The 22,473-nt window shown below is 53.9% G+C and overlaps 1 protein-coding gene across 1 annotated transcript; it reads left to right on the forward strand.

The window, feature by feature from the left end:
- The first annotated feature begins 517 nt into the window (after positions 1 to 517).
- On the forward strand, positions 518 to 21,427 carry CSF3R (colony stimulating factor 3 receptor). The gene is made up of 16 exons (XM_032766772.2): positions 518 to 710; positions 2,651 to 2,764; positions 3,994 to 4,293; positions 4,902 to 5,025; positions 6,162 to 6,349; positions 8,229 to 8,383; positions 10,111 to 10,264; positions 11,328 to 11,410; positions 11,773 to 11,986; positions 12,865 to 13,056; positions 13,810 to 13,911; positions 14,476 to 14,622; positions 15,712 to 15,852; positions 16,855 to 16,945; positions 17,546 to 17,627; positions 18,277 to 21,427. Exons 2-16 carry the CDS (start codon positions 2,698 to 2,700, stop codon positions 18,808 to 18,810), a joined length of 2,574 nt encoding a protein of 857 aa, XP_032622663.1. The 5' UTR covers positions 518 to 710; positions 2,651 to 2,697; the 3' UTR covers positions 18,811 to 21,427.
- Positions 21,428 to 22,473: the final 1,046 nt, after the last annotated feature.

Consider the following 22,473-nt stretch of genomic DNA (forward strand, 5'->3'; position numbering starts at 1 on the left):
TCACAGTAGGGACCCTGGAGGGTTATTCTCCGGTGTGGGGTGAGAGAACAGCTGGCACCAAGAGCGGTGGAAGGACCTGCCCATGGGAACAAAGGTGGAGACTAGGGGGTGGCAGGGCTCTCCCTGACATGCCACTGGCTGGGCAAAGCCCTGGAGAGCATGCAGCAGGTGAACAGGGGGGATGTGAGCTCTCAGCATGTGATGCTGCCTTGAACAGTGCACTGGGCTGTACAAACAAGGACACTTAAAGTTCTCTGCTCCAGGGCCCTTTGGAGGCTGTATTCCTCCTACCAGCCTCTCAGAGGCCAAGCTGGCCCAGCTGGTTGTGGCAGGTCACAGCAAACCAGCACATTATTGCCCTATCCCGGCCGCTCATGGACTCCCTTCGAAGCGTGGTGGGCAGGGGAGGAGGATGACCAAGGAGCCCTTTCCCCAGCCACTCACTGTGTGTGATGTGCTCCTTCCTTCCTGCCAGAAAGCCAGGCAGATACAGCCTGCGGGGAAGCATTTTGCAATCACCTTTTCTGAAAGTCAGAGCAATTAACGGCACTGGTTGGTGGGTTTTTTTTTTTCTTTTTCTTTTTTGAGGAACTAACGGTGAAAGCAACATGTTAGAGAAGAGCTGGAACACTCTGCTATCCTGGGAGCCGGGGGCCGGTCCTGCGAGGGAGCCGTGAGCCAGAGTGTGCCGCATGAGGCGCTGAGATGAGGTAAGGGATGGAGCTCGTGCTGGCTGGGTGCTGACTCAAACTTGGGTTGTACAGAACCTCTGAGGGGATCCTGCTGCTCTGGCTCGGCTCCATCCTTGGCCAAAGCTGCTCGGGTGGATCGTCCCCCTTTTAACAGGCAGCAAACAATGCATTCTTGTGAATCTGGGGGTCCCGGCATTCAGCACTGTCCTGCTGCTGCGGCTCAGAACCATTCAGCGGCTATTTAAAGTTTGCACGATGCTTTGGAGCTGCGAAGTGTTATCGCCGAAACTGAGGCTATTCGCAGCTCATTTCCCCGCAGCGGGGTGGAGAGACGGAATAACCCGTTCTCACACATCACCGAGCACTAGGAGCCACAGATCCAGGCTCCCACACAATTGATCCCCCACCCAGGAGCTCCTTTCATGGGACTCAGTGGGGCAGATGGATCTCCAGCCCCAATCCTGGTGGGAATTGTCAGCAAGGAGCAGGTGAGGGCGTCAGAACCTGGGACCCAGCAGTTTGGGGCTCAGGAGCAGAAGGAGGGGTGAGGATGGAGGAGTAGGGAGGTGCTGGAAGAAGAAACTGAAAATAGTTTAGAGGATGAACAGACTGCAGAGTAGGGGGAGGCAAGATCCCAGTGGCCTACAGATGTGTCCTGTCAAGTAGGGAGGCATTTCCTCATTCATTCCTTTCGTAAGACTATAAACAGCCCCAGCCTCAAGCCACCTTTCATGTTTCTTTAAACCCACCCACTGGATGGCATGGGAGGTGAAACAACCCCGGCCCATGAAGTGCCACATCTGGGCATGAATGTGTCTGTCCCTTCTCTGCAGGAGCTGGGGGATCTGCCCGCCTTGAGCGTGGCTGAGTGGAGTTCTGAGCTGCCTGCCGGGGTCAGGCTGGTGGCCAAAGGTCTTGCTAGTCTCTCCCCACGCATGGGGCTGGTTTAACAGAGTTCTTCTTTCCCAGCTCAGGCAGCACCATGCTCTGGGGGGGGTCTTGTTCCATGCAGTCTGGCCACGCAGAGATTTGATTGTACAGGCTGCAAGATCCTTGGAGCAGCAGGGACAGGCTTTGACTGCGGGGGTGCCTACACAGGAGCGAGTTCCCGGCCTGGATGGAGACTTGTGCTTGCGGGGCCAGGCTAGTTTGTTACTCTGGTGTTGTGGGCGTTGTGGCTCTGGCACAGAGCAGGGCTAGTCTGAGCTCAGACCTAGGGGCAGTAAGCCTCTGCCTGAGCCAAGCGGCAATCGCTCACCCTGGGCATCGCCACACCCACAGCCACTCCAGTTACTTTATTTCCCAGGCTGGAGGGGACTGGAGGGGCTGTGTGAATATGTTTCTGACACAGAGAGGTGGCCTGAAAATGGGCAGTGACAGGCCTCAGGCACCACAGATCTTGTGTCCTATGAGCCTCTTCGTCCCAAACATACGTGATGGGAACAACTGGAGGGGCATGGAACACCCTCACGTCCCATGTCTGTATGTACCACAGGCGAGCACTGAGAGGACCCATCACATGCCACCTTCATCTGTAACATGGGTCAGCATCAAGAGCATTTGTGCTTGGCTCTGCTCTCCCATGGTGTGAACTGTGTGGAAACTCTTTGACGCAATTAACCAAATGTCTCAGGCCAAGGGAGAAATTCACAACCTCAGGGGCCTGGTGCAAAATGAAATTTGCTTTGTGAAATACAAATGCAGTATATGTGTCAGATTGATCCCCATTAGCATGTGTGTCCATGTTAGATAGATAGACGGGGAGGGTGGGGGGTGGAATGAGATAGATAGATAGATAGATAGATAGATAGATAGGGTGCATGGGATGCATGGAGATAGATAGATGGATGGCTGGATGAACCCAGTACATTTTGCCTCCTATGTAACTCAGAAAGTTTCTCATATGATGTAGGGTTGTAGCAGGGCAGGTTAATCTGAGCACACTGCCATCTCCACAGCCATCATCCCAGGCCTGTAAAGGAGACTCATTCTGTGAATTCAGATCATGGCCATGCACTGGAACTCTGAGATGCTGCTGGGATGCTCCACACTCTTCCTTCTGATCCTGGGAGGTGAGTTTCAAAGAGAAGTGGTTCCCAGCAAGGAGCTGGGAAATCCCTGAGTCCGTACAGATGCACTTGATGTCAATTCTGTGGCCAGCATGGAATGAGATTTGCTAGTGTCCATCCCAGAAACAGTGCTGACTGGCAGTGTAGACGGGGGCCAGGCAATGATTGTTCTGGGGACTAGCCTGTCAGAGAGGTGGCTAATCCAGGTCAGGCTGGAGAAGAGTGGTGGGACATTCCCCCTGTCCTGGCATTACTGGACCCTGGATCTGTAGATAAGTGGAGAATTTCCCATCCCAAGGTCATTCACCAGCCACAAGTGAAAATAATAGATTAATGTCTCAGTGCTTTGAAACTGAATAGCCCCACTGAAGTGACCGTGGCCTGAGCACAACTCAGCCGTGCTTCATGGAGGACCCTCAAACAAGAGCCCAAAAGCAAACAAAGACCCCACTCCTAAAGTGTGATCCTCTAGTACAGACCCCTGAGCCCAGGCCACATCCCAGTCCCACCGCCCATGTGGCGTTGTCCCAATCCTCCAAACCAATGCTGGAGCTGCTGAAGTCTCTGCGCTGGTACCTTTCACATTCTAACAAAAGGCACTGTCCGCATGTCTGACCCTTTGATTGTTCCTTTGCCATTTCAGACTCTAACATGGCCCCTTTCGTGCTAAACTCTTGCTGTGCAATGTGACTGCTCCTTAAAATCTCCGTTTGGGAAAGAAAAATTCAACCTTAATGGCAGCAAATTTAAAGCTGACAAAACCAAATACTGTTTTGCACCATTAAGCTATGGAACTCACTGCCACAAGGTTTCCTTGAGACTGAGCATTTATCAGGATTCAAAACAAGTCTTGGACATTTATCTAGCTAACCCGACCATGCAGATTTGCTACAGAAAGTGTTAAAATTCATATAACTTTGGAAGGGGTATAAAGTCTCTCCTCCAGGGCATCAGCCAACCAGCAGGGGCTGGGGGAAATCTCTTCCTGGAGCCAGTTATCCCATAACTGCAGGGTTTTGGCACCACTCCCCCCGTGCTGGAGATGAGATACTAGGCGAGATGGAGTCCAAGTTTCTAAACATAGGACTGGCTTTCAGGAAAAAAGAGTAACACACTCAGGCTGCAAGGAGGAGTTCCTGGTGTGCCAGTGAAGGAGCAGGCCAGAGGTGCAGACCCTTCTGTGTAGCCCAAGGCCCTGTCACCTTGATGCGCTGTTCTTTTTCACTCTGCAGGAGCCCAAGCCTGTGGCTGGGTAACAGTGGACTCACCCACCATTCTCTTGGGATCTACAGTGATGGCCTCTTGCACCATCCAAAGCAACCGCTGCGGTGGCTTGGAAGGTGAGGAAATCCAGATCACGTGGAGACTCAACCGCGAGTCCATGTCAGGGAGCCAGCACAAGAGCATTGAAGGAGCAGAAGTTTCCAATCTCACCATCAGCCATTTCAACCAAACCAGGGCCAAGCTGTGGTGCTTTGTGGTGGGGAACGGCACCCCGCAGCGGATAGGCATGGCAGAGATCCACGCAGGCTGTAAGTCTCACCCTTCTCTGGTCTCGACTCAAAGGGCCATGTTTCCGTGCACGTGCAAATAGCACACCCTCTTCCTCCTGATATTTGTACCTGCATCTTTTTCCTTGCACCAGAACCCCTGCATTTGCATATGCAAATTGGGTTAAACTGAATTCCCAGTGGGGGCAGGTAATTAGGGGCCACCACCTCCTTTGCAGGCACGGTCACTTGGACTGCCCCCTTGGCCATGTCTCCAAGAGGCTGGCAGGATCTCGCTGAATACCTTCTCACTTCTCTCTTGCTTTGGCCAGGGACAGATGGGGTGGGGGTTACTATTTCCTGGTGCGTGGGGGAGGGGAGGGCCCTTTGAGGTCATGTGCAGGTTGCCAAGGTATGGCAGCGAGGGGAGGGAGAAGTTTGTGCCATTGCAGCCTGGCTCGGGACTCTAGGGCTTCAGGCAGGTGTTCCCTCTATACATGTACAGGAGAGTTCTACAACTGTAGGTAGGTAAATAGTTAACAGACACAGGACTAGTCGATGGTGCTCAAGGACATGCAGCTTAACTGCCCAGACCTGGGAGGTCCACTCAGCGCATCTCAGATCCTTTCTCCCCGTTGCTTTCTGCCTAGATCCACCATCAAAGCCTGAGAATCTAACCTGTATGATGAACCTCAGTGAGAGCAGCCTGACGTGCCACTGGGACCCCGGGCTGGATGGACACCTCCCAGCCACAGTGGCTCTGAAAAGTTCCAAGTAAGTGATAAGCCTCAGCCACGTGCATGGCCTCCTATCCATCTGCAGGGCCACGGTCAGGCCTCTTTGCCCATTGCACACCGCACATGGAGAAATTAGAGGGGAAAAGGGGCCCGTTTTGATCCTGTCCTTCCCTTTGCACCCAGCAGCTGCCAGGACAGCATGTTCCTCACAAGTAACTAGGGCTGCGTCCCATCTGCTTTTAAAAGCCCGAAGCAATGAGGCCTCCAGTATGCCCTTTGCAGATTGTCTGGAGGCATCTGTGCTCCGAGGGATACCACGGCTTGCCAGCTGCTTGGTACAAGCCCCTTGTTGCTTCCCCTTGCTGTGTGGCCTCGGACGTGTCCTTTGGCCATACAATCCCAGGGCTCAGCGTCACCCACTGGTACCTTGTGCAGCAGTAATTGTTCAGAGTTGTGTGCTGGAACTGGCTCCCAGAGCCCCAAGCAGGACCAGATTACAGCACCCACTATGGGCAAGTTTGAGAGCTCCTGACACCACATGGCAAAGTCAGGAGCGCCGCCAGCATTTTTGGTGCCCTAGGCGGTAGAAGGTCCTGCCCCCGAAATGGCACCCCCGACAGAGGCGGCGGAAGGTTCCGCCCCCAAAATACCAACAACGACCTGGGCAGCTGAAGATCCGGCCGCCACAGTCGTCACTCCCCAAATGTTAGTGCCCTAGGTGACTGCCTAGGTTGCCTAATGGGTTGGGCCAGCCCTGGGCAAAGTGGATTATAGACACCCACCACAGAGCAAACTTAGAGCCGCTGAAACTTGATCCCAGCATCTCCTTGACTCCCAGCCTCTGAGATTGCACCTCAGAGAATCGCTGCTGGCAGGAGCCCATCTTCTCGATGAGGCCAGCCTTGACTCCATGCCAGCGGTCCGGCTCAGCCTGCTCAGCTTAGTTCTCCCTTCAAGAACTGTATTTCCCCTCCCTCTGGCTCACCTTTGGGTGTTATTCAGAGGGTCCCTCTGCACCTGCACAGAACCTGGATTTCCATGTCCCTGGTTGTGCCCACTGGGTGCAAGTTGAGAGGAAGGTGAGGATGGTGCCTCAGCCTGATGGGTCTCCAGTGAGAACACACAGAATGTTAGTGGAGATCTACAGACTGACCCTGTCTTGTTCCACGGCAGGACCAGAGGCCAATGTGAAGTTTCCCAGGAGGCGATCCCAGATTGTATCCCACAAGCCGGCCAGAACTACTGCTCCATTCCTCGCAAGTTTCTCCAGCTGTACCAGAAAATGGACATCTGGGTGTCAGTCCAGAATGCCCTGGGCACAGCTGAGTCTCAGCATCTGTGCATCGACCCCATGGATGTAGGTGTGTAACGGAGCTGGGGGGCTTCCTTTGTAGCCACCTAAATCAGAGTCTGGACAAAAGAATTTAGAGAGAGAGTTAGTTCTGTTAAACCAAGTCGCATTAAAACACTTCAGATTATTAGATCACACTTTACTTTAAGGTTCCATTTATAAATGGTTTCCAAAGCAAAGGGTTAATAGAGAATTACTAGCTGTTCTAAGCTGGTTACAGGTGTTAGTAGGTGTCACGGAGTGTGGGGGGGTCCGGCCCTGCACCCCTCTTCCTGGGACCCACAGTGCCTTTATCCAGCCAGTAAAACTGAAGGTTTATTGGACAACAGGAACACAGGTTACAGCAGAGCTTGCAGGCACAGTCAGGACCCCTCCACTGAGTCCTTCTGGGGGTTCAGGGTGCTTGGATCCCAGCTAGGATCCCCTGAATTCCGCCCCACGGCCCCAAACCCAAACTGTCCTGCCTGTTCTCCCGCCAGCCGAATCCTTTGTCCCCTTCTCCTCTGCCCAGGGGCTCCCCCCTCCCCCCTGCTGGGTTCGGGTTACAGCCTGAGCACCTGTCCCTCACCTACAGACATCCCCTGCTTTCCCGTTCCCCACACAGACAGTCCCTACTCCTTCCCGTTCCCCACACAGACAGCCCCTGCTCCATCACAGTAGGATGTGTTATAGGTGGTTACAAGCATCTCAGCACAAAATGTTATAGATGGTTATAAGCAACCTGTTGACTGACTGGTTCCTCTAACAGGTGGTTAACCATTTATTGAGCTGTGTGTAGCTTGAACGTTTGTCCCTTTCACCATCGGCAGTTGATCCAGTCAAAGATATTACCTCACCCACCTTGTCTCTTTCATATATTGAAACATCAGTGAGTCGTTTATTAACCCTTTGGAAACTACTGATCAATGGAACCTTCCTATCAAATACAATGGATCATTATTACTATTATTTTGCTGTTTAAGGGCCTGATTCGAAGCCCAGCAAAGTCAGAGCGAGTCTTTTCATTGACTGAGCAGGCCCTAAGTGCTCAGTTCTGCAGGTGAAATCCTTACCCTGTTGAAGCCTCTGGCAACACTTGGCTATATTGTATATATCAGTATCTGAGATTTCTGTTAGCAGAGCCCCTGGGTGTTGGAGGGAGGTGACTAAGTAGGAGTTAACCCCCAACATCCTGGCCAAGTTACCGTGCAGTCATTATAATTTGCTCACTGCATCCCCACTCCAGGCAGTTTTGACTGATGCAGGATGATGCTTCTCTCCCTGTTCTGAGCTGCTGCACAGAGCCGCTCTGCTAAACAGCTGCTGCATTTCAGCCCAGCATTACAGCTAGGTGCGGTAATTCTTCTCCAGAGGGAAGAGGGGGATAAAGTGCGTTGTGAGGTTTCAGGAGGAAAGACACAATAGGAACATCAAAGAAATGATTAATGATTTATTGTCAATGATTAATAATAATACATTTCCCTCAGTCTCTGATTGGCCCCTTTCCCCCTACTGTAATTATGGATCAATCTCCCTGGAATGCCATGAGGCTCATGCATAGGAGACAATTTCACTTCATTTGCATATTGAATCCAACTCCTAGTCAGATTAGTTCTTTTTCCAAAGTCTTTTCATGCTGCATTTTTTTAACCATTTATTTTTCTTACTCACCTCACTGGAGCTTAAAGCCAGAGCCAGGATTAAGACTAACACTAAATCCGATCAGATAGATGGCCGGGATTCCTCGTGTGAATCCCAAGGTCTGGGGCTCCCACTGACTGCAGGTGAAGATGTGCAGGCAAACATTTAATGGGGTCAAACCCTGGCTGTGTTTTGTGCTTTGCCTGAGCCCTATCGATCTATCGATCCATCAATCTATCAATCTATTGATCTATCTCTATTCCTTGTAGCCAAACTGGATCCCCCTGTCCTAAAAAGCATCCAGTCACTCCCTTTCCAGACTGACTGTGTCTCCGTGGCCTGGGAAGTGGCTCCCACCAGCTCCCACATAGAGCAGCAGTGTGAGCTCCGCTACAGGACCCATGAGGACCCCGGATGGACTCTGGTGAGTGACTGGCTCTGGGAGAGGGGGCCGGGCTGGCTGGCTGGGGCTGTGTTCCTTTGGAGGAAGTATGGTCTAGTGGCCAGAACTCCCGGGATCTGTTCCTGCCTCTGTTTCCGTGGGGGGACTGAGAGCCCCTCATTTTCTCCACCTGTAAACTAGGAGATTCCATCTGCTCTTCCAGCCAGCTCCTGAGGGGAGAGGAGTGAGTCATTGGCTTCTTTCTCCTGTTTGGAAGGAGGGAAGGAAACTTCTCCTGTCCCCCTCAAGCCCCCACTCCTAAAATGCGCTGTCTGCTCCTCGATTGTAACCATTCCACATCCTTCCACTCAGGGGCTGCATGGATAGTCCAGAGATTTACTCTGCACTTCCAGTACCTCCGTTTGACCCCCCTCCCCTCGTCACCGGGTTCGCCACACACCCTGGTGCCCACTGCTGATGGGGCACAGAAGAGGGGCAGCCTGCTGGGCACTGACAGCTAGATTTCCCAAGAGCTCAGGGCTGGATCTCCAAGTGCGCAGCGCCCCGCATTGGAGCCAAATTTCCCACCCTCATCAGCTCCCTCTGTGACACTGATCAGATTTTCCAGAGCTCACGCCCAGCACCCTGGGCTCTTTGGACAACCAGACCACTTGCTTAGAGCCCACAAAAGGAGTTGAGCACTTGAAAATCTGGGGTGATAAGACCTTCCTAACACTCCAACCTACAGCATCAGGGGGGGGCGGGGGGGCAGCCACCAGCCACTGGGGCCAAGATTCTCCAGAAGTAGCTAGTGATTTGGGGGCCTGGATTTTCACAATGTGCTGAGCAGTCACCCTCTGAGACTCAGGCCCCTTTAAGGCATCTCAGGTTGGTGACTCCAAATCACCAGCCACTTTTGCACCAGTTGGGGATCTGGCCCATTGACCCCAGTGGAGCGAGGCTGAGAGCCTACCCCACCAAGCAGAGAGATCCAGGCCACACAGCATGGAATCCCACCCTCTCGGAGCCACTAACAATCACACCTTAGTCTCTGCCACTCCAGCCCCATCAATGCAGCTCCCGCTGCCAGCTCGTTTCCAGAGCCGCTGCCTGGCAACCTGCGACCCAGATTGCCTTTGGAGACGTCCCTCTAGTCTGAAGCAGCTCAGTTCCCTTGTTTAGATCACAAGTTTCCTGGGCTGATTCTCCCGTCCCTTTGGTGTAACACTTCCCACCCCCCCAGAAAGGCCTGGGGTTCCCCCGGAGAGTGTGCGGAGCCAGGCCCCTGGAGCCTGGCCCAGGCCTTTAAGAGCGGGGTGCTCTGGGAGCAGTTTCAGGCATCAATTCCCCCTGGATCTGGAGGCTGCATTACTGGGGCAAACCCATCTGCTGGCTGCCATGGATTTTGCCCAGCAGATCCCACATTCTGCATGTGACTCTTCTTTTCGGACCCATCTCAAGTGGGCTGTGCAGCTTTGTCCACAGAGAGGTGAAACAGCTTTTCTGGGAAGGAGCTAGAGAGAAGCAGGGCCAGCTTCCCCCAGGCCTGACCCCTCGCGCCCTCAGTTACATCCATAAAAGGCTGCCACAGCAGAACGGGTTGTCAGGAGCTACCCCAGGTAGCTGTTCATGCCCACTTCAGCACGCTTTGCCCTGGTGTGACTGACGCACGGGGTGCAAGCCAGAGGAGGATCAGGGCCTCGACCAGGCCATGCCTGAGCAAGAGTCCACACAGGGCTTCCTCTGATGTTGCTTTGCTTTGCAACCAGGTCCCCAACATTGTCAGCCCCAACCTGAAGACCCACCACTGCGGCTTCCTCTTTGGGAAGGAGTATCGCTTCCAGATGCGCTGCATGCGGGTCACAGCGATGGGCTACTGGAGTGAGTGGAGCGTGGGATGGAATTTCACCACCCACGAGAAAGGTGGGTCCTGGCAGGAGAACCAACCACACCACGGTACCGCCGCACAGGCAGGGTCTGACTGGCTCAGGCTCAGGGACCCAGGGCCTGACTGAGAGTCCTTCCCATGCCAGGGCTGTTGGAAGGCCCCTGGGTGAAACAAACACAAGAGAAAGCCATCCTCGCTGCTGCCCCATACATCCCCCCCCCCACCCCGGCTGCCTCAGCAGAGAGACCACAGACCGAGCCCTAGGGCTGGGACCCCACAGCGTCCCTAGTGCTGGTGAACTGTGATCCCACAGCAAACCTGGGTCTGTGGCTTTGCTGAGTGACTGGGCAGGATGGAAGGACAAAGTGACACACACAGAGCTCGGTGATGCAGCACTGGGGAGGGCAGAGGAAAAGGCCCAGAGCTGCCTGGGGGCGTGGGGTCCAACTCCTGCTTATTGGCGTTTGCAGTGGGTCTCTAAGGCTCCCCGTGCTGGGAGCAGTGGGTGCCCATTACAGACCTTGGCATGTGGGTCAGGCCAGCTTCACTCTCCCACACAGCCTGGCTTCCACCCTGGGGCAGGTGTTGTTACGGGTGTTCATTTGCTGGGCGATGGGCCAGCTTGGTGCACAATGAGGAGACAAGGGCTCTGCCCAAAGGTGCCCATGATGTAAGGGCCGTTCTGCACAAGGTTTGGTCCTAGTAAAGCAGTGTCTGTTAGGGGCGTGATCTTTTATCCATCTGTTTATACTCGTGGGTGCAGTTAAACTGGGCTAAGCAGGCCCTGTCCTGGTACAGCTATTCCTCTTCTCCTATACGGAGAAACTAACCTGGCGTCAGGCACCTTTATACCAAGAGCTCCACCCACACGGGGGCTGTACTGATGTAACTACCCCAGCAGAGTTCCAGTGGTACAACTTGTGACTGTAGACCAGGCCTGAGAACGGGGCTTGCAGCTGAAGAAGGTGCAACACTGAATTTTAGTGACGTTCTGATCCACTGAGACCAGCAGATCTGTGTTGGGTCTGTCACATCTGTACCAGTAAAGGGCAGCTGTGAAGAACGGGTAAAAGAAACCCCTCCTCTTGTGTGCTCTAGCACCTGCAGGGAAGCTGGACTTTTGGTGGAAGATGACGCCTGTGGACTCTGGGAAGAGAGCGGAGGTTCAGCTGCTGTGGAAGGTAATGTTGGACAGGACCCTACCAGCAGAATGCACATGCAGCTCATTGTAAGACAGGCCCTGTTATTACACACGGCTTGTCTGTGGGGGAAGAGGCACGTGAGCACTTAACCGTGGGACTTGCTGAGACTGTCACAGCCCCATATCTGAACTCCCTGCCGGTGTCCTGGGCTCCCCAGTGCTAGGACAGTCTGCCTCATCCTTTTCTCCCCTGCCCCAGGTGTTTCTATAGGACCCATCCCCCCTAGGAGCTAAGCACTGAACACGGTAAATCACCCCTGCATGGTGCCCTCCACAACGGGCTCTGGTCCCAGGCTGGGGTCCCCACACTAACCCAACCATTGTTCTACTCGCTCTATGCAGGCTCTGAAGCAGAACGAGATGAATGGCAGGATCCTGGGGTACTGGGTCTCCCTAAATCCCAGACAGAGGAATGTGGAGCTAGCAGCTGTCTGCAACACGACAGAGATGCAGTGCAATTTCTCTGTGCTGGCTGGGGTCAGGAGAGTTTATCTCGCAGCCTATAACTCAGCAGGCGAGTCTGCAGCAACAGAAGTTATCTTCCTTGAGAAGAAAGGTAGGGGCTCGCTAGACATCCTTGCAATCTATTCAAAGCAGCATGTCTCTGAAACCCTGAAAGCACCTTCAGGTGGGCTCCACTCTGCAGAAACCCTTTGATTTCTCTCCTGAGCTGCACGTGGGCTAGGAGCCCTCCCTGTCGCTCCTTTGTCTGGCTCCAAGAATTTGGACTGTCTTTATTTGGTCACTGCCCCAGTAATAAGTAGAGGCACTTGCCTGTCAGAGTGTGATGATCTCTGGGCTCCTCAGTGATCCCACAGACATGCAGTGACCCTGAGATGGGCTCCCTGGTGCATTTCCTGGGCTGCAGAACATTTCAGGGGAGCAGGGGCTGAAACCCGGCAGACACCACGCTGGCCCAGGAGCATGTTTTAAAGGGCTATCGAGAGTAATTAGCTGGAGGGCCAGCTCCTCAGCTCGTGTGAATCAGGGTGGTTCCACTGGAGCCAATGGAGTGACACCAGTTTACACCAGCAGAGGAGCTGGCCTGTAATATCTGAACCATCCTTTTGAACGACAAGAGGGCAACTAATGGCCAGGCCTGTGCACTGAGCAAGGGGAGAGTGTGAGACCCCAGACCAGGCATTGAATCTTGACATTCCCATGGCTGCTTGGTAAGAGAAGATGCTTCTTCTGCTCGCAGACTCACAGGCCCCACTCCCTCTCCGCTAGCTGAGGTGGCTGCAGAGGGTCCATGGCCTCCTCTGGTTTTACTGACTCCGTGGTGAGCTCAAAGCGCAGCAGCAGCAGTTCTGCTGCCCTTCTCCCGCTCCCCCCTGGTCCCCTCTCGGCTTCCTCCTTATCCCACACACAGCTTCTCTCACCCCTCCTGCCTGACTGTCTGTGCCTGACTGCGTTCTCCCATGCTGTTCGCAGGGCAGCCCCTGGCCGGGATCCACACTTCCCCCTGTGATGAGCACAGCCTCTGGGTGCACTGGGAGGCGCCCAGAGCCGCAGTCACTGGGTACATACTTGAGTGGTGCCAAATACCCTTGCCGGGGCCAGCCAGGAGCAGCGGGAGCTGGCAGGTGGAGCGGAACAGGAGTGCCACCAAGGCATTAATCCGAGGTAGGCGCTAAGGGGCAGGGTTTGGGCAGCATCCTGGGGCATGGGTGGGGGGCAGCAAAGGTGAGTTCCTGGCCCTTCACCCCTTCGATTCACTGGTCCAAGGTCTGTCCACAGCACATGGCACCTTAGAGGCTGGTCACCTGCCAGGAGGGGAGGCAGCACTCTGTCAGCCCAGGCTTATGGGGGGCAGCCTGAGTTTGTTTTCCAGCTCCCCATGTTTCTGAGCTGCCCCTCAATTTTACACATCTCTGTGCTGTATCCATCCACTGACCCCACACCCGTCTCTGCTCTGTATCCATCCTGCAACATCCCCCCATCTCTGTGTTGTATCCATCCATCCACCAATCCCCCCATCTCTGCGCTGTATCCATCCACCAACCCCTTGTCTCTGCCTTGTATCCATCCACCAACCCCACCATCTCTGCCCTGTATCCATCCACTGCCCCCCTACCTCTGTGCTGTATCCACCCTGTGACCCCCCTTCCAGTTACCCTGTACATACCAAGGTTTCTTTTTATGCCCATAATGTCAGTGCTATGCCATTAAACCCCTTGGATGCTGTCTCATGTACTACATACATGATGGGAAGTAGATATTTGATGTGTCAGCTGATGTGCTGTGGCTGATTGACTGGAGATGCAAGGTATGCTGGCAGTGCAGAGGGCGCCCTCCCTGCTTCAGATGATTGAGTAAAAGGCTCTCAGTGCTTGTAGCCCTGCTGGTTTAATCACCTCCTCTTGTTTTCTCTTCCAGAAAATATTGAGCCTTTCCAGCTGTACAATATCTCCGTGTACCCCTTGTATGCGGATGCGGTGGGACTGCCGCTGCACACAGCAGCCTATTCAAAAGAGAAGGGTATGTGTTTCTATCGCAGCTCCCATCCTGAATGACCCCAAACTGCTTCACAAACTAGGTCCAGGCAGCATGACTGAAATGCAGCCACCTCTGGGGTGTAGGGTGGCAGCCCAACAGCACACATGAATGGGGGTGCTGAAAGTCCATCTCAGGGCAGTGGGCCAAGCCCCTGTTCTTATGAAAAGTGTCTCCCGGCTCTGTGGAATTTGGCAGAACAGAGGGTTAACTGCAGAATGATCTCCTGCAAGAGATCACCGTGCAAGAAGCACAAGACAACCAGAGTCCTTGAGTGAGGTGCTCAGCTGGGGCAAATCAGTGTAACCCCATTGACACACTGCACCAGCATATACTGGCTGAGGATCTGGCCCACAGCTCACAGGGCATTCAGTGGCAGAGGTGTGCGGGTCCTGGGATCCCCGACCTCCAAACAGTCAGATTTGTCACAAATACCTGCTCTTACCCAGGACTCTCTGCTCCCCGGCCCATACTGGGGACCCTATAGGAATCTGCACTGCAGTGCCCTTGGCTGCTTTTTGTACATTTCGTGTTCTTCTCCCACTTCAGCTCCATCGCGTGCCCCTAAATTCCGCCTCAAGAGTGTCAGCAAGTCCCACGCCAAGCTCAGCTGGGACCCAGTCCCCACTGAGATGCAGAACGGCTTCATCACGAACTACACCATCTTCTGGGCCAGCACCGCTGGCGATGAGCTCCGTAAGTCCTGCCTGCGTCACTCCCACCCTTGCACTGCACCTACGACCTCGTCAACCTGTCCAGTGCTCTGCAGCACCGTTTTCCCTTGGGCTGGATAGATAGTAATCCAGACATGATCCCCCACACAACAAAGGTTGAGAGGGTTCAGAAAAGAGCCACAAGAATGAGTAAAGGATTAGAAAACCTGCTTCTAGTGACAGACTCAAGGAGCTCAATCTATTTAGCTTAACCAAAAGAAGGCTCAGGGGAACTTGATTGCAGTTTATAAATATCTACGTGGAAACAAGTCTTTAATAATGGGCTCTTCAATCTAGCTGAGAAAGGTCTAACAGAATCCAATGGCTGGAAGTTGATGCTAGACAAATTCAGACATGGAAGTAAGGTGCACATTTTTAACAGTGAGTGTCATTAGCCATTAGAACAATTTACCAAGGGTCCTGGTGGATTCTCCATCACTGGCAGTTTTTAAATCCAGACTGGCTGTTTTTCTAACAGATCTGCCCTAGGAATTACTGGGGGGCAGGTCTCCGGCCTGTCTTGTACAAGGGGCCAGACTAGATGATCACAATGGTCCCCTCTGGCCTTGGAATCGATGAATCTATGAACATCCCACTAGGTGCCTACCTGCATCCTATGGTGCCCAAATCCCTTTGCAAATCTGCCCGGAGAGGTGAATGACCTACACGTGGCCACACAAGCCATCGGTGGCAGAGCAATGAATTGATCCCAAGTCCCCTGAGTCCCAGGCTAGTGTCCATCCTTCCTCTAGGTGTGTGTATGTCAGGGACTGTACTATAGGTCTGGGAAGTGAGGGGGGGAGTTTCAGGGGGTCACGTTGTGGGGTCAGCGTTTTATTTTCTCTTCTCCCTCATCACCGTCCCCTGCTCCCTTCCCTGTTGTGGTCCTGTCTTTCACTGAGGAGGTGAGCGCTTCCAGTCAGACCCACTCATGCAGGTACCACTGGCCCAGCACAGGCTCTGGATTTAGCTCCTGGAGGTGATGCCAGGACTAGCAACGGGTCCGTAAGCGGTGGGAGTGCGCGGCGGGATTGGGAGCTCAGGGTCACTAATAGCCGTACCTGCTTCCTAGGTGCCGTTGTGAACTCCTCCTTCACCACCTTCACCGTCAGGGGCCTGCTGCCTTCGACGATGTACAAAGTGCACATAATGGCGTCCACAGCAGCCGGCAGCACCAACAGCACAAGCCTGACGCTGGTGACCCCGGTGCTGGGTAAGGCCATGGGCTTGGCCTGCTTGGGAAACCTCAGCACTTGGAATGGGCCCAAAACAGTGATCAGAGGTGCTATTTGACCCAGGAGGCAGAGGTGGGGGGGGGGAGATAGCCCTAGACCCACATCCCTCACACATGCACACACACAGACGTACACAGACAGGCATGTGCACACACATGCACACACACATATACACATGAACTCTAGGGACAGCTGGATCCCAAGCTGCATGTGAACTTGGCCCATCCCTAGGTGGCAGGGGAGCACATGGGGTTTGCTGAGGCACTGGGACTAATTCCTGGGACCACTCCAGCTGCTTAGCACAAAGCACCCTGGGATCATAAGAACATGAGAACAGCCGTACTGGGTCAGACCAAAGGTCCATCTAGCCCAGTATCCTGTTTTCCGACAGTGGCCAATGCCAGGTGCCCCAGAGGGACTGAACAGAACAGGGAATCATCAAGTGATCCATCCCCTGTTGCCCATTCCTAGCTTCTGGCAAACAGAGGCTAGGGACACCATCCTTGTCCATCCTGGCTAATAGCCAATGATGGACCTAGCCTATATGAACTGATCCAGTTCTTTTTTGAACCTTGTTATAGTCTTGGCCTTTACAACATCCTCTGGCAAGGAGTTCCACAGGTTGACTGTGCATTGTGTGAAAAAAATACTTCCTTTTGTTTGTTTTACACCTGCTGCCTATTTTCATTTGGTGACCCCTACTTCTTGTGTTCTGAGAAGGAGTAAATACACTTCCAGATTTACTTTCTCCACACCAGTCACAGTTTTATAGACCTCTATCCTATCCCTTCTTAGTCGTCTCTTTTCCCAGTCTTCTTCATCGCTCCTCATATGGCAGCCGTTCCATACCCCTCATTATTTTTGTTGCCCAACCCCCACCTACCTCGGGGGAATGCTCAGGTCACGCCATGCCACCTACCTGACTCCTTCATACAAAGGGCTGAACTTTGGGAATAACCCAGTTCCTATCTCTTTTCCAGATGAGAAAGAAATCCAGTATCTCCTCCCGTTCTTTGGCCTCGTGTGTGTCGTGCTTGTAGTATTATTCGTCTGCTTCCAGAAGAATCGGAGGTGAGTGCCCATGGATCAGCAGCCCTCCATGGGCTTGGCAGCGCGTTATTTGCCACTTAGCATCCCGTGATGTAGCTGTGACCTGTGCTGCCCTCCTGGGCAATGCATGGGCACCGATCTCTGTCCAGACAATGGAGTGGGCTGGAGTCAAAGGGCTGGGCAGACATTTCCTCTCCGTTAGGCTTAGGGACACTCATAAGTATGGGAGCTTTGTGCTTTTCACACCAGGCCAGATCCCCCACTGAGGTGAATCGATGGAGCTCCATGGGCTTCCATGGACTCAGCGCCAGAGGAGCGATGTCCCTCTTCACTGACGGCAGGTGTCTGAACAGAGGCAGGTCCAGCAGGCTCAGACAGGCGCTGAGAGTAACTGCACTGCCCCAGTTATTATTTATATTGTGATCTGACAGCCCCCAGAGGCCTCTGCCAGGGATCAGGGCCCCCTGCTGCTGGGCGCTGCACAAACACAGCCCCAGGCCCTGGATTTCACCCTACCAGCTGCATCTCTGCCAATACCCCCAAGAACCCAAGCTCTGATGGACCGATCGGCCAGCAGCCCTGTCATTAAGCATCCCCCTGGCTTTGTTATGTGACCAACAGGGTGAAGAATCAGTTCTGGCCCAGCGTCCCGGACCCAGCTAACAGCAGCCTGGGCAAGTGGGTGCCAGCCGACCTACAGCAGGTAAGAAAGGGTCCGGCAGGTGCCAATCCTCTCCCATCACTGCTGACTCCACAGCACAATACTGAGTCACCCCTCACCAGCTGAGCACCTGGCTGGGAGACGGGACCGTGCCCTGGTGAGAAGGCCAGACACCACAGTGATGGGCAGGGATTAAGCACCAAAGTGGAATAGAAGAGAAACTAGCCCTTCCCTCCTAGCAGCTGGGTCAGCAGCAGCCAGCCTAGCAAAACTCCTTCATATCCACCAGTAGGGCTGTAGCAGGCTCAGCCCTGCTAGGCAGTCAGATCTAGCAAACAGCGCAGCTGGCAAAGAATGGAGCGTGATCCTGCAAAATGCCAAACATTGACTTACTCAGCACCCTGCAGGATTAGGCCCTGCTTAGCACCACTTCAGGGCCCTGCAGTGGGGCTGAGACACAAAGCCTGGCGGGAGAGGGGCAGGATGAGGGCAGGGGAGCCGGAGGGGCTTGCATAGAGGTTGGGCTGGGAAAGGCTGGGGTGAGTAGGTGCTGCAGAGTGTCTGAGAAGGGGCTAGGGGAGATGGTAGCCGTTGGGAGAGGGCTGTGCCCTGCAGTGGGGCTGGTGAGGCCGCAGCTACACACCTCACCACTATGAGTCCGGCCTTCCCTGAGCAAATGCCTGTTTCCTAGGAGACTCTCCAGACAGCCAGTGCGAGGGACCCTGGCCTGGTGACCATTTCTGACATCACCGTGCTCGAAAAAGGAGCCGAGAAGAAGGCATCGCTCTGGGGGAAGAAGGACCCTGTCCCAGCTGCTGCTGGCAGCTTCCCGGTCCTCCCCAAATCCTACATCCACCCCAGCAGCTCCGGCCTGCCGAGTGGCAGCAGAGCTCCGGGAGAGGCGAGGCCGGGCTCGTACGTCAACAGTGCTGGGGCCGTCCAGTACGCCAAGGTAGTTGCAGAAGGCTACAGGGGCCAGCAGCAGCATGTCCCATCTCCCCTCTACATCCGATCTGACTCCACTCAGCCCCTGTTGAGCGAGTCAACGCCCAGCCCCAAGCCTTATGAGAACCTGTGGTTCCACGGGGCCCTGCAGGCGGGGCTGCACTGCCAGAGTTCCCAGGAGGATGTGGCCTTCCTGGAGGAGCCGCTGATCGACTTTCCCCTGCTGCAAGGCCTGAAAATTGATGGGGCCGAGGACCTGCATGACTTCCAGAGATTCTAGCGCCTTGCGGACGCCAGAAGAATGGGCAGCTCAAACAGACGTGTCTCTCCTGGCCAGCCTCACACTGCGCCCCCGCCCCGCCGCCCCAAACCTCCATGGAGTAGGCACCAAGCTGCTGTTTGCATTTGCATCACATACTCTCAAAGCATTGGCGTGGCTTGAGCCTTGGGGAGGCAGAGGGCTGGCTGGCCGCCCAGGGATGGTGCATCCCGCCGCCCTGCAGGAATATGGAGTCTGGCTCCTGAGCTGGCAGGGGCTGGAAGCTCACGACCAGATCCTGCTCAGGGCAGTGAGGAGCTGGGTGCTGTCTGCTCTGGACTCCAGCGACAGCAGTGTGCTCTGTAGCTCACAGAATCAGGCCCTGAGTGCCTTCCCCGAAAGCTCCTTTAGTCTCTTTCTCCCAAGCCGGTGGGGCTGGGAATGCGGCAGAGAGCCCTGTGGAGGGAGAAAGCATCCCAGACAACCCCACTGGCCGGCGCTCAGGGCAGTGCTGACTACCTAAAGGAGCTGCACCCATCTGCAGCTGAGGGAAGGTAGCTATGATGCAGTGAGGAAGGACAGGGGGGATCCCTGAAAACAGAACATCAGCTGCATGCAAGGTCCATGCAGAGGCTGCAGCTCTGGAGTCCAGACTTGCTCTGCAGCTGTCTCCTTTCTGCAGCTACTATCCCCAGTGCTGCCTTGGTAGGGAGCCCCGCAGACTTGGCTAAAGACTTTATAAAGCTCCCTATCTTCTAAGGAAATGTCAATGAACAGTCTTCTAAGCTCATTATCCTGCTCCCTGGGGTTCTCTGGAAAGGACTAAGCCACGACTCTACATGGCCCTCGCAGAGATGGGGAGCTGAGAAACTTCACTGCACTTTCTAAACCCCAAGTTAATGTTATGCTATTTATTTGCTTCTCTACATGCTCACTTGTTACCCTGGGGACATTTGCAAAGAGTCAGCGCAGCAAGAGCTATCTGAGGCCAGGGGACGGGTACTAAACTGCTGAGCTGTTTGCTGCTAGGTCACCAGTTCAGATCTAACCTAGGCCCATAGTGACCAATAGTCAGGCCCTTTGATGGATGTCTAGGGGTTGGCGTGTGAAATGAACTGGGTTTCCGAGTGGGACTGTGTTACCAAAAGGGATAATGAACTCCCCGGTCAGCCTGTGAGGTGGGACCTCCAGCCAAAGGCTTGGGGTGCTGTGAGGAACGTGTGCCCTGCCGCTGCTCAGGCTATGCCTGTTCACTGGGGGGCAGGATGATCCCGAGTTTAGAGGGCTAGCGTAGGATGGGGTAGACCTGGGCTAGGTTCCCTTCCTCACTCCTCTGTGACCTAGGGTATGTGTTCTCTGCAGTGTAAACCCAAGGCTGTGGGACCTGGGCCTGTGGACTCAATGGATCCAAGCCCTCACTTGAGCATCTACACTGCATTGCAAACCTGGGTTTACAATTGCCAGCCCCAGGTCTCACAGCAGTGCTCACAGGTCCATATTGCACTATGCAGCCCTTCTGACTCAGATCTGTGGCTTGGCCTGCATCCATGCTGCAAAATGACAGGGCTTGGACCTGACTCTCAGTGAGTCCCAGGTCCTGAGCGCTTGCTGACCCCCAAGTCAGACTGATTTGTATGTGGACAGAAGGGGGACTTGAGCTCAAACCTGAGTCAGACTCCATGCTGCGTGTGCAATGTAGACATACCCTTTGTCTCTCTAGGCTTTGGCTCCCCAACAGAAAGCACCATCCGGCCTCCCAGTGTGTCATTGAGATAAATGCCCACAGGACTGTGAGGTGCTCAAATACCAAAGCATTACAGGGAGGCAGTACCATAAATGGCACGTACATTAAGGCTTTGAGTCTCCCGGCCTTCCAGCCCAGCACTGGAATCGCCACTAGCCTGTTTACCTTTTGAAGTGGTATTTTTTAATCGATTGGGCTGGCTTCGGAGCTGGAGCATAGCGACTTTCCGTAGCTTTGGAAGGAGTCGGCTGGGCACTGGATGCTGCAGCGGAAGCTGCACTGCAGCAAACCCACCCCCAGCTCACCCTGAGAAGCCCAGAGGATGAAACGCAGCTTCTTAAGGCTTGTTCAAAACTCCCCCAGGGTTGGGGTTTGGGCAGCGAGTAGAATAGATCCTTTTTTACACTAAGCCATTTTGCTCACCCTGACTGTCAGCTCAGGAAGTTATCGGTCTGCTCGCCTCATGGCAGCATTAGCTGCTCTCAAGCATTAATATAACCAGTAGTGATCCCCATTCACCCTGCTAGGCAATCACCGCTCATTAGCAATAGGGTTATTTCCTGTAAGGATTTTGAATTGAGCCATTTGCTGGGCGTGCTGTGTCTCGGCGTGTGGCCAGTTCTCTCGGTTGCTGTGCACTGGATGGGACTGTTGGGTGGTGGACCTGGCTGCCAATAACACTGTTCTTATGTGGCGGTGGGGACTGGAGATACTTCACAGGTAAAGTGTTGTACAGCCATTCCAAACCTGTATGTGTCGCCCCAGCAGCCACTCCACCTCGGGCTCTGTTTGTAGTATACCACTCAGAGGGAAGGTTTCCCTTTATGGGTTTGGTTTTTTATGTTTCCTTGGTTTGTTTCCTTTGAACACGTCATTGTAACGTTCTGAAATTCAGTGTTTGGCAGGTGTATTTGTTTCTGTGAAGCTGCAATGGTTCTGTCACCTCTTGCTCTCCTCTCACAGGCAGACTGGCAGCAGGTGGAGGGGTTCTGTTCCCTCCAGTTCTACTGTAGGAGTAACATATCGGCCAGTCCTATCATTGGTGTTATTTGTCTCCAAGCCAGGCCTGATCTAGCTGCTGGAAAAGGCAGGGGGGCAACACAGTATGGATCTGATCTCCTGAGGTGCTGAGAGCCCCAAACCCTGCTGAAGTCAGTGCAAGCTGAGGGTGCTCAGCACTTCTGAAAATCAGGCCCTAGGTGGCATTCAAAGTCCAGCACTCCTGCAAAAGGCTGGTTTTCTGAAAGGGTCACTAAGGCAAGCAAGCCAGCCAGGCACATTCACACCGTGCAAGCCAGCAGAAGTTCTGTGCTGGAGCTGGCAGATCACAGCTCAAAGTTCAAAGCACTTTATGTCATCACTAAGAGTCTGAGAAGTGACATTACACCCAGTGTGGACGGGGACTGTCAGCCACAGACGCCTGACTTTAAAAATCATTATGATTAAGATATTTGCAAAGCAAGGGGAGAAAAGAGATTTGCTGGCTGGGCTCTCTGTTCCTCTGCTCCATGTGCCATCAGTTACCCTGTGTAATGTGAGTGTGAAACACCATCAGATCAGAATAGTAACAATTCACTCCCACTGTGCACTGGGTTAAATGGCTGCAGAAGACACAGGGCAGCAGGAAATCAACCTTGTATTTGCTTCTGTGAAACTGACATTAGGAAACCTGAAACCACCCCAAACCCACCTGGCTCAGCTTCCGTTATAGCCTCCACTCTCCCAGCTTTGCATAACCCTGGGGCGTTTAAAACGTTTGGTGTTGAAATCAAGTGACACTCGCATTTCAGTGTGAACTGTGGCTGCTCTTCTCTAAGTTTTACTTTGAGCATTTGGCGTTATTCAGACCATGAGCCTCGAAGTAAAACTAACAAGGGTGACACAGGGAGGGTGCGTGGAGCCCCCAGGAGGACATGCAAGTGGTTGCCAGCTATGCTGAG

This window comes from Chelonoidis abingdonii, chromosome 25, assembly GCF_003597395.2.
Source record: "Chelonoidis abingdonii isolate Lonesome George chromosome 25, CheloAbing_2.0, whole genome shotgun sequence".
Lineage (NCBI taxonomy): Eukaryota > Metazoa > Chordata > Testudines > Testudinidae > Chelonoidis > Chelonoidis abingdonii.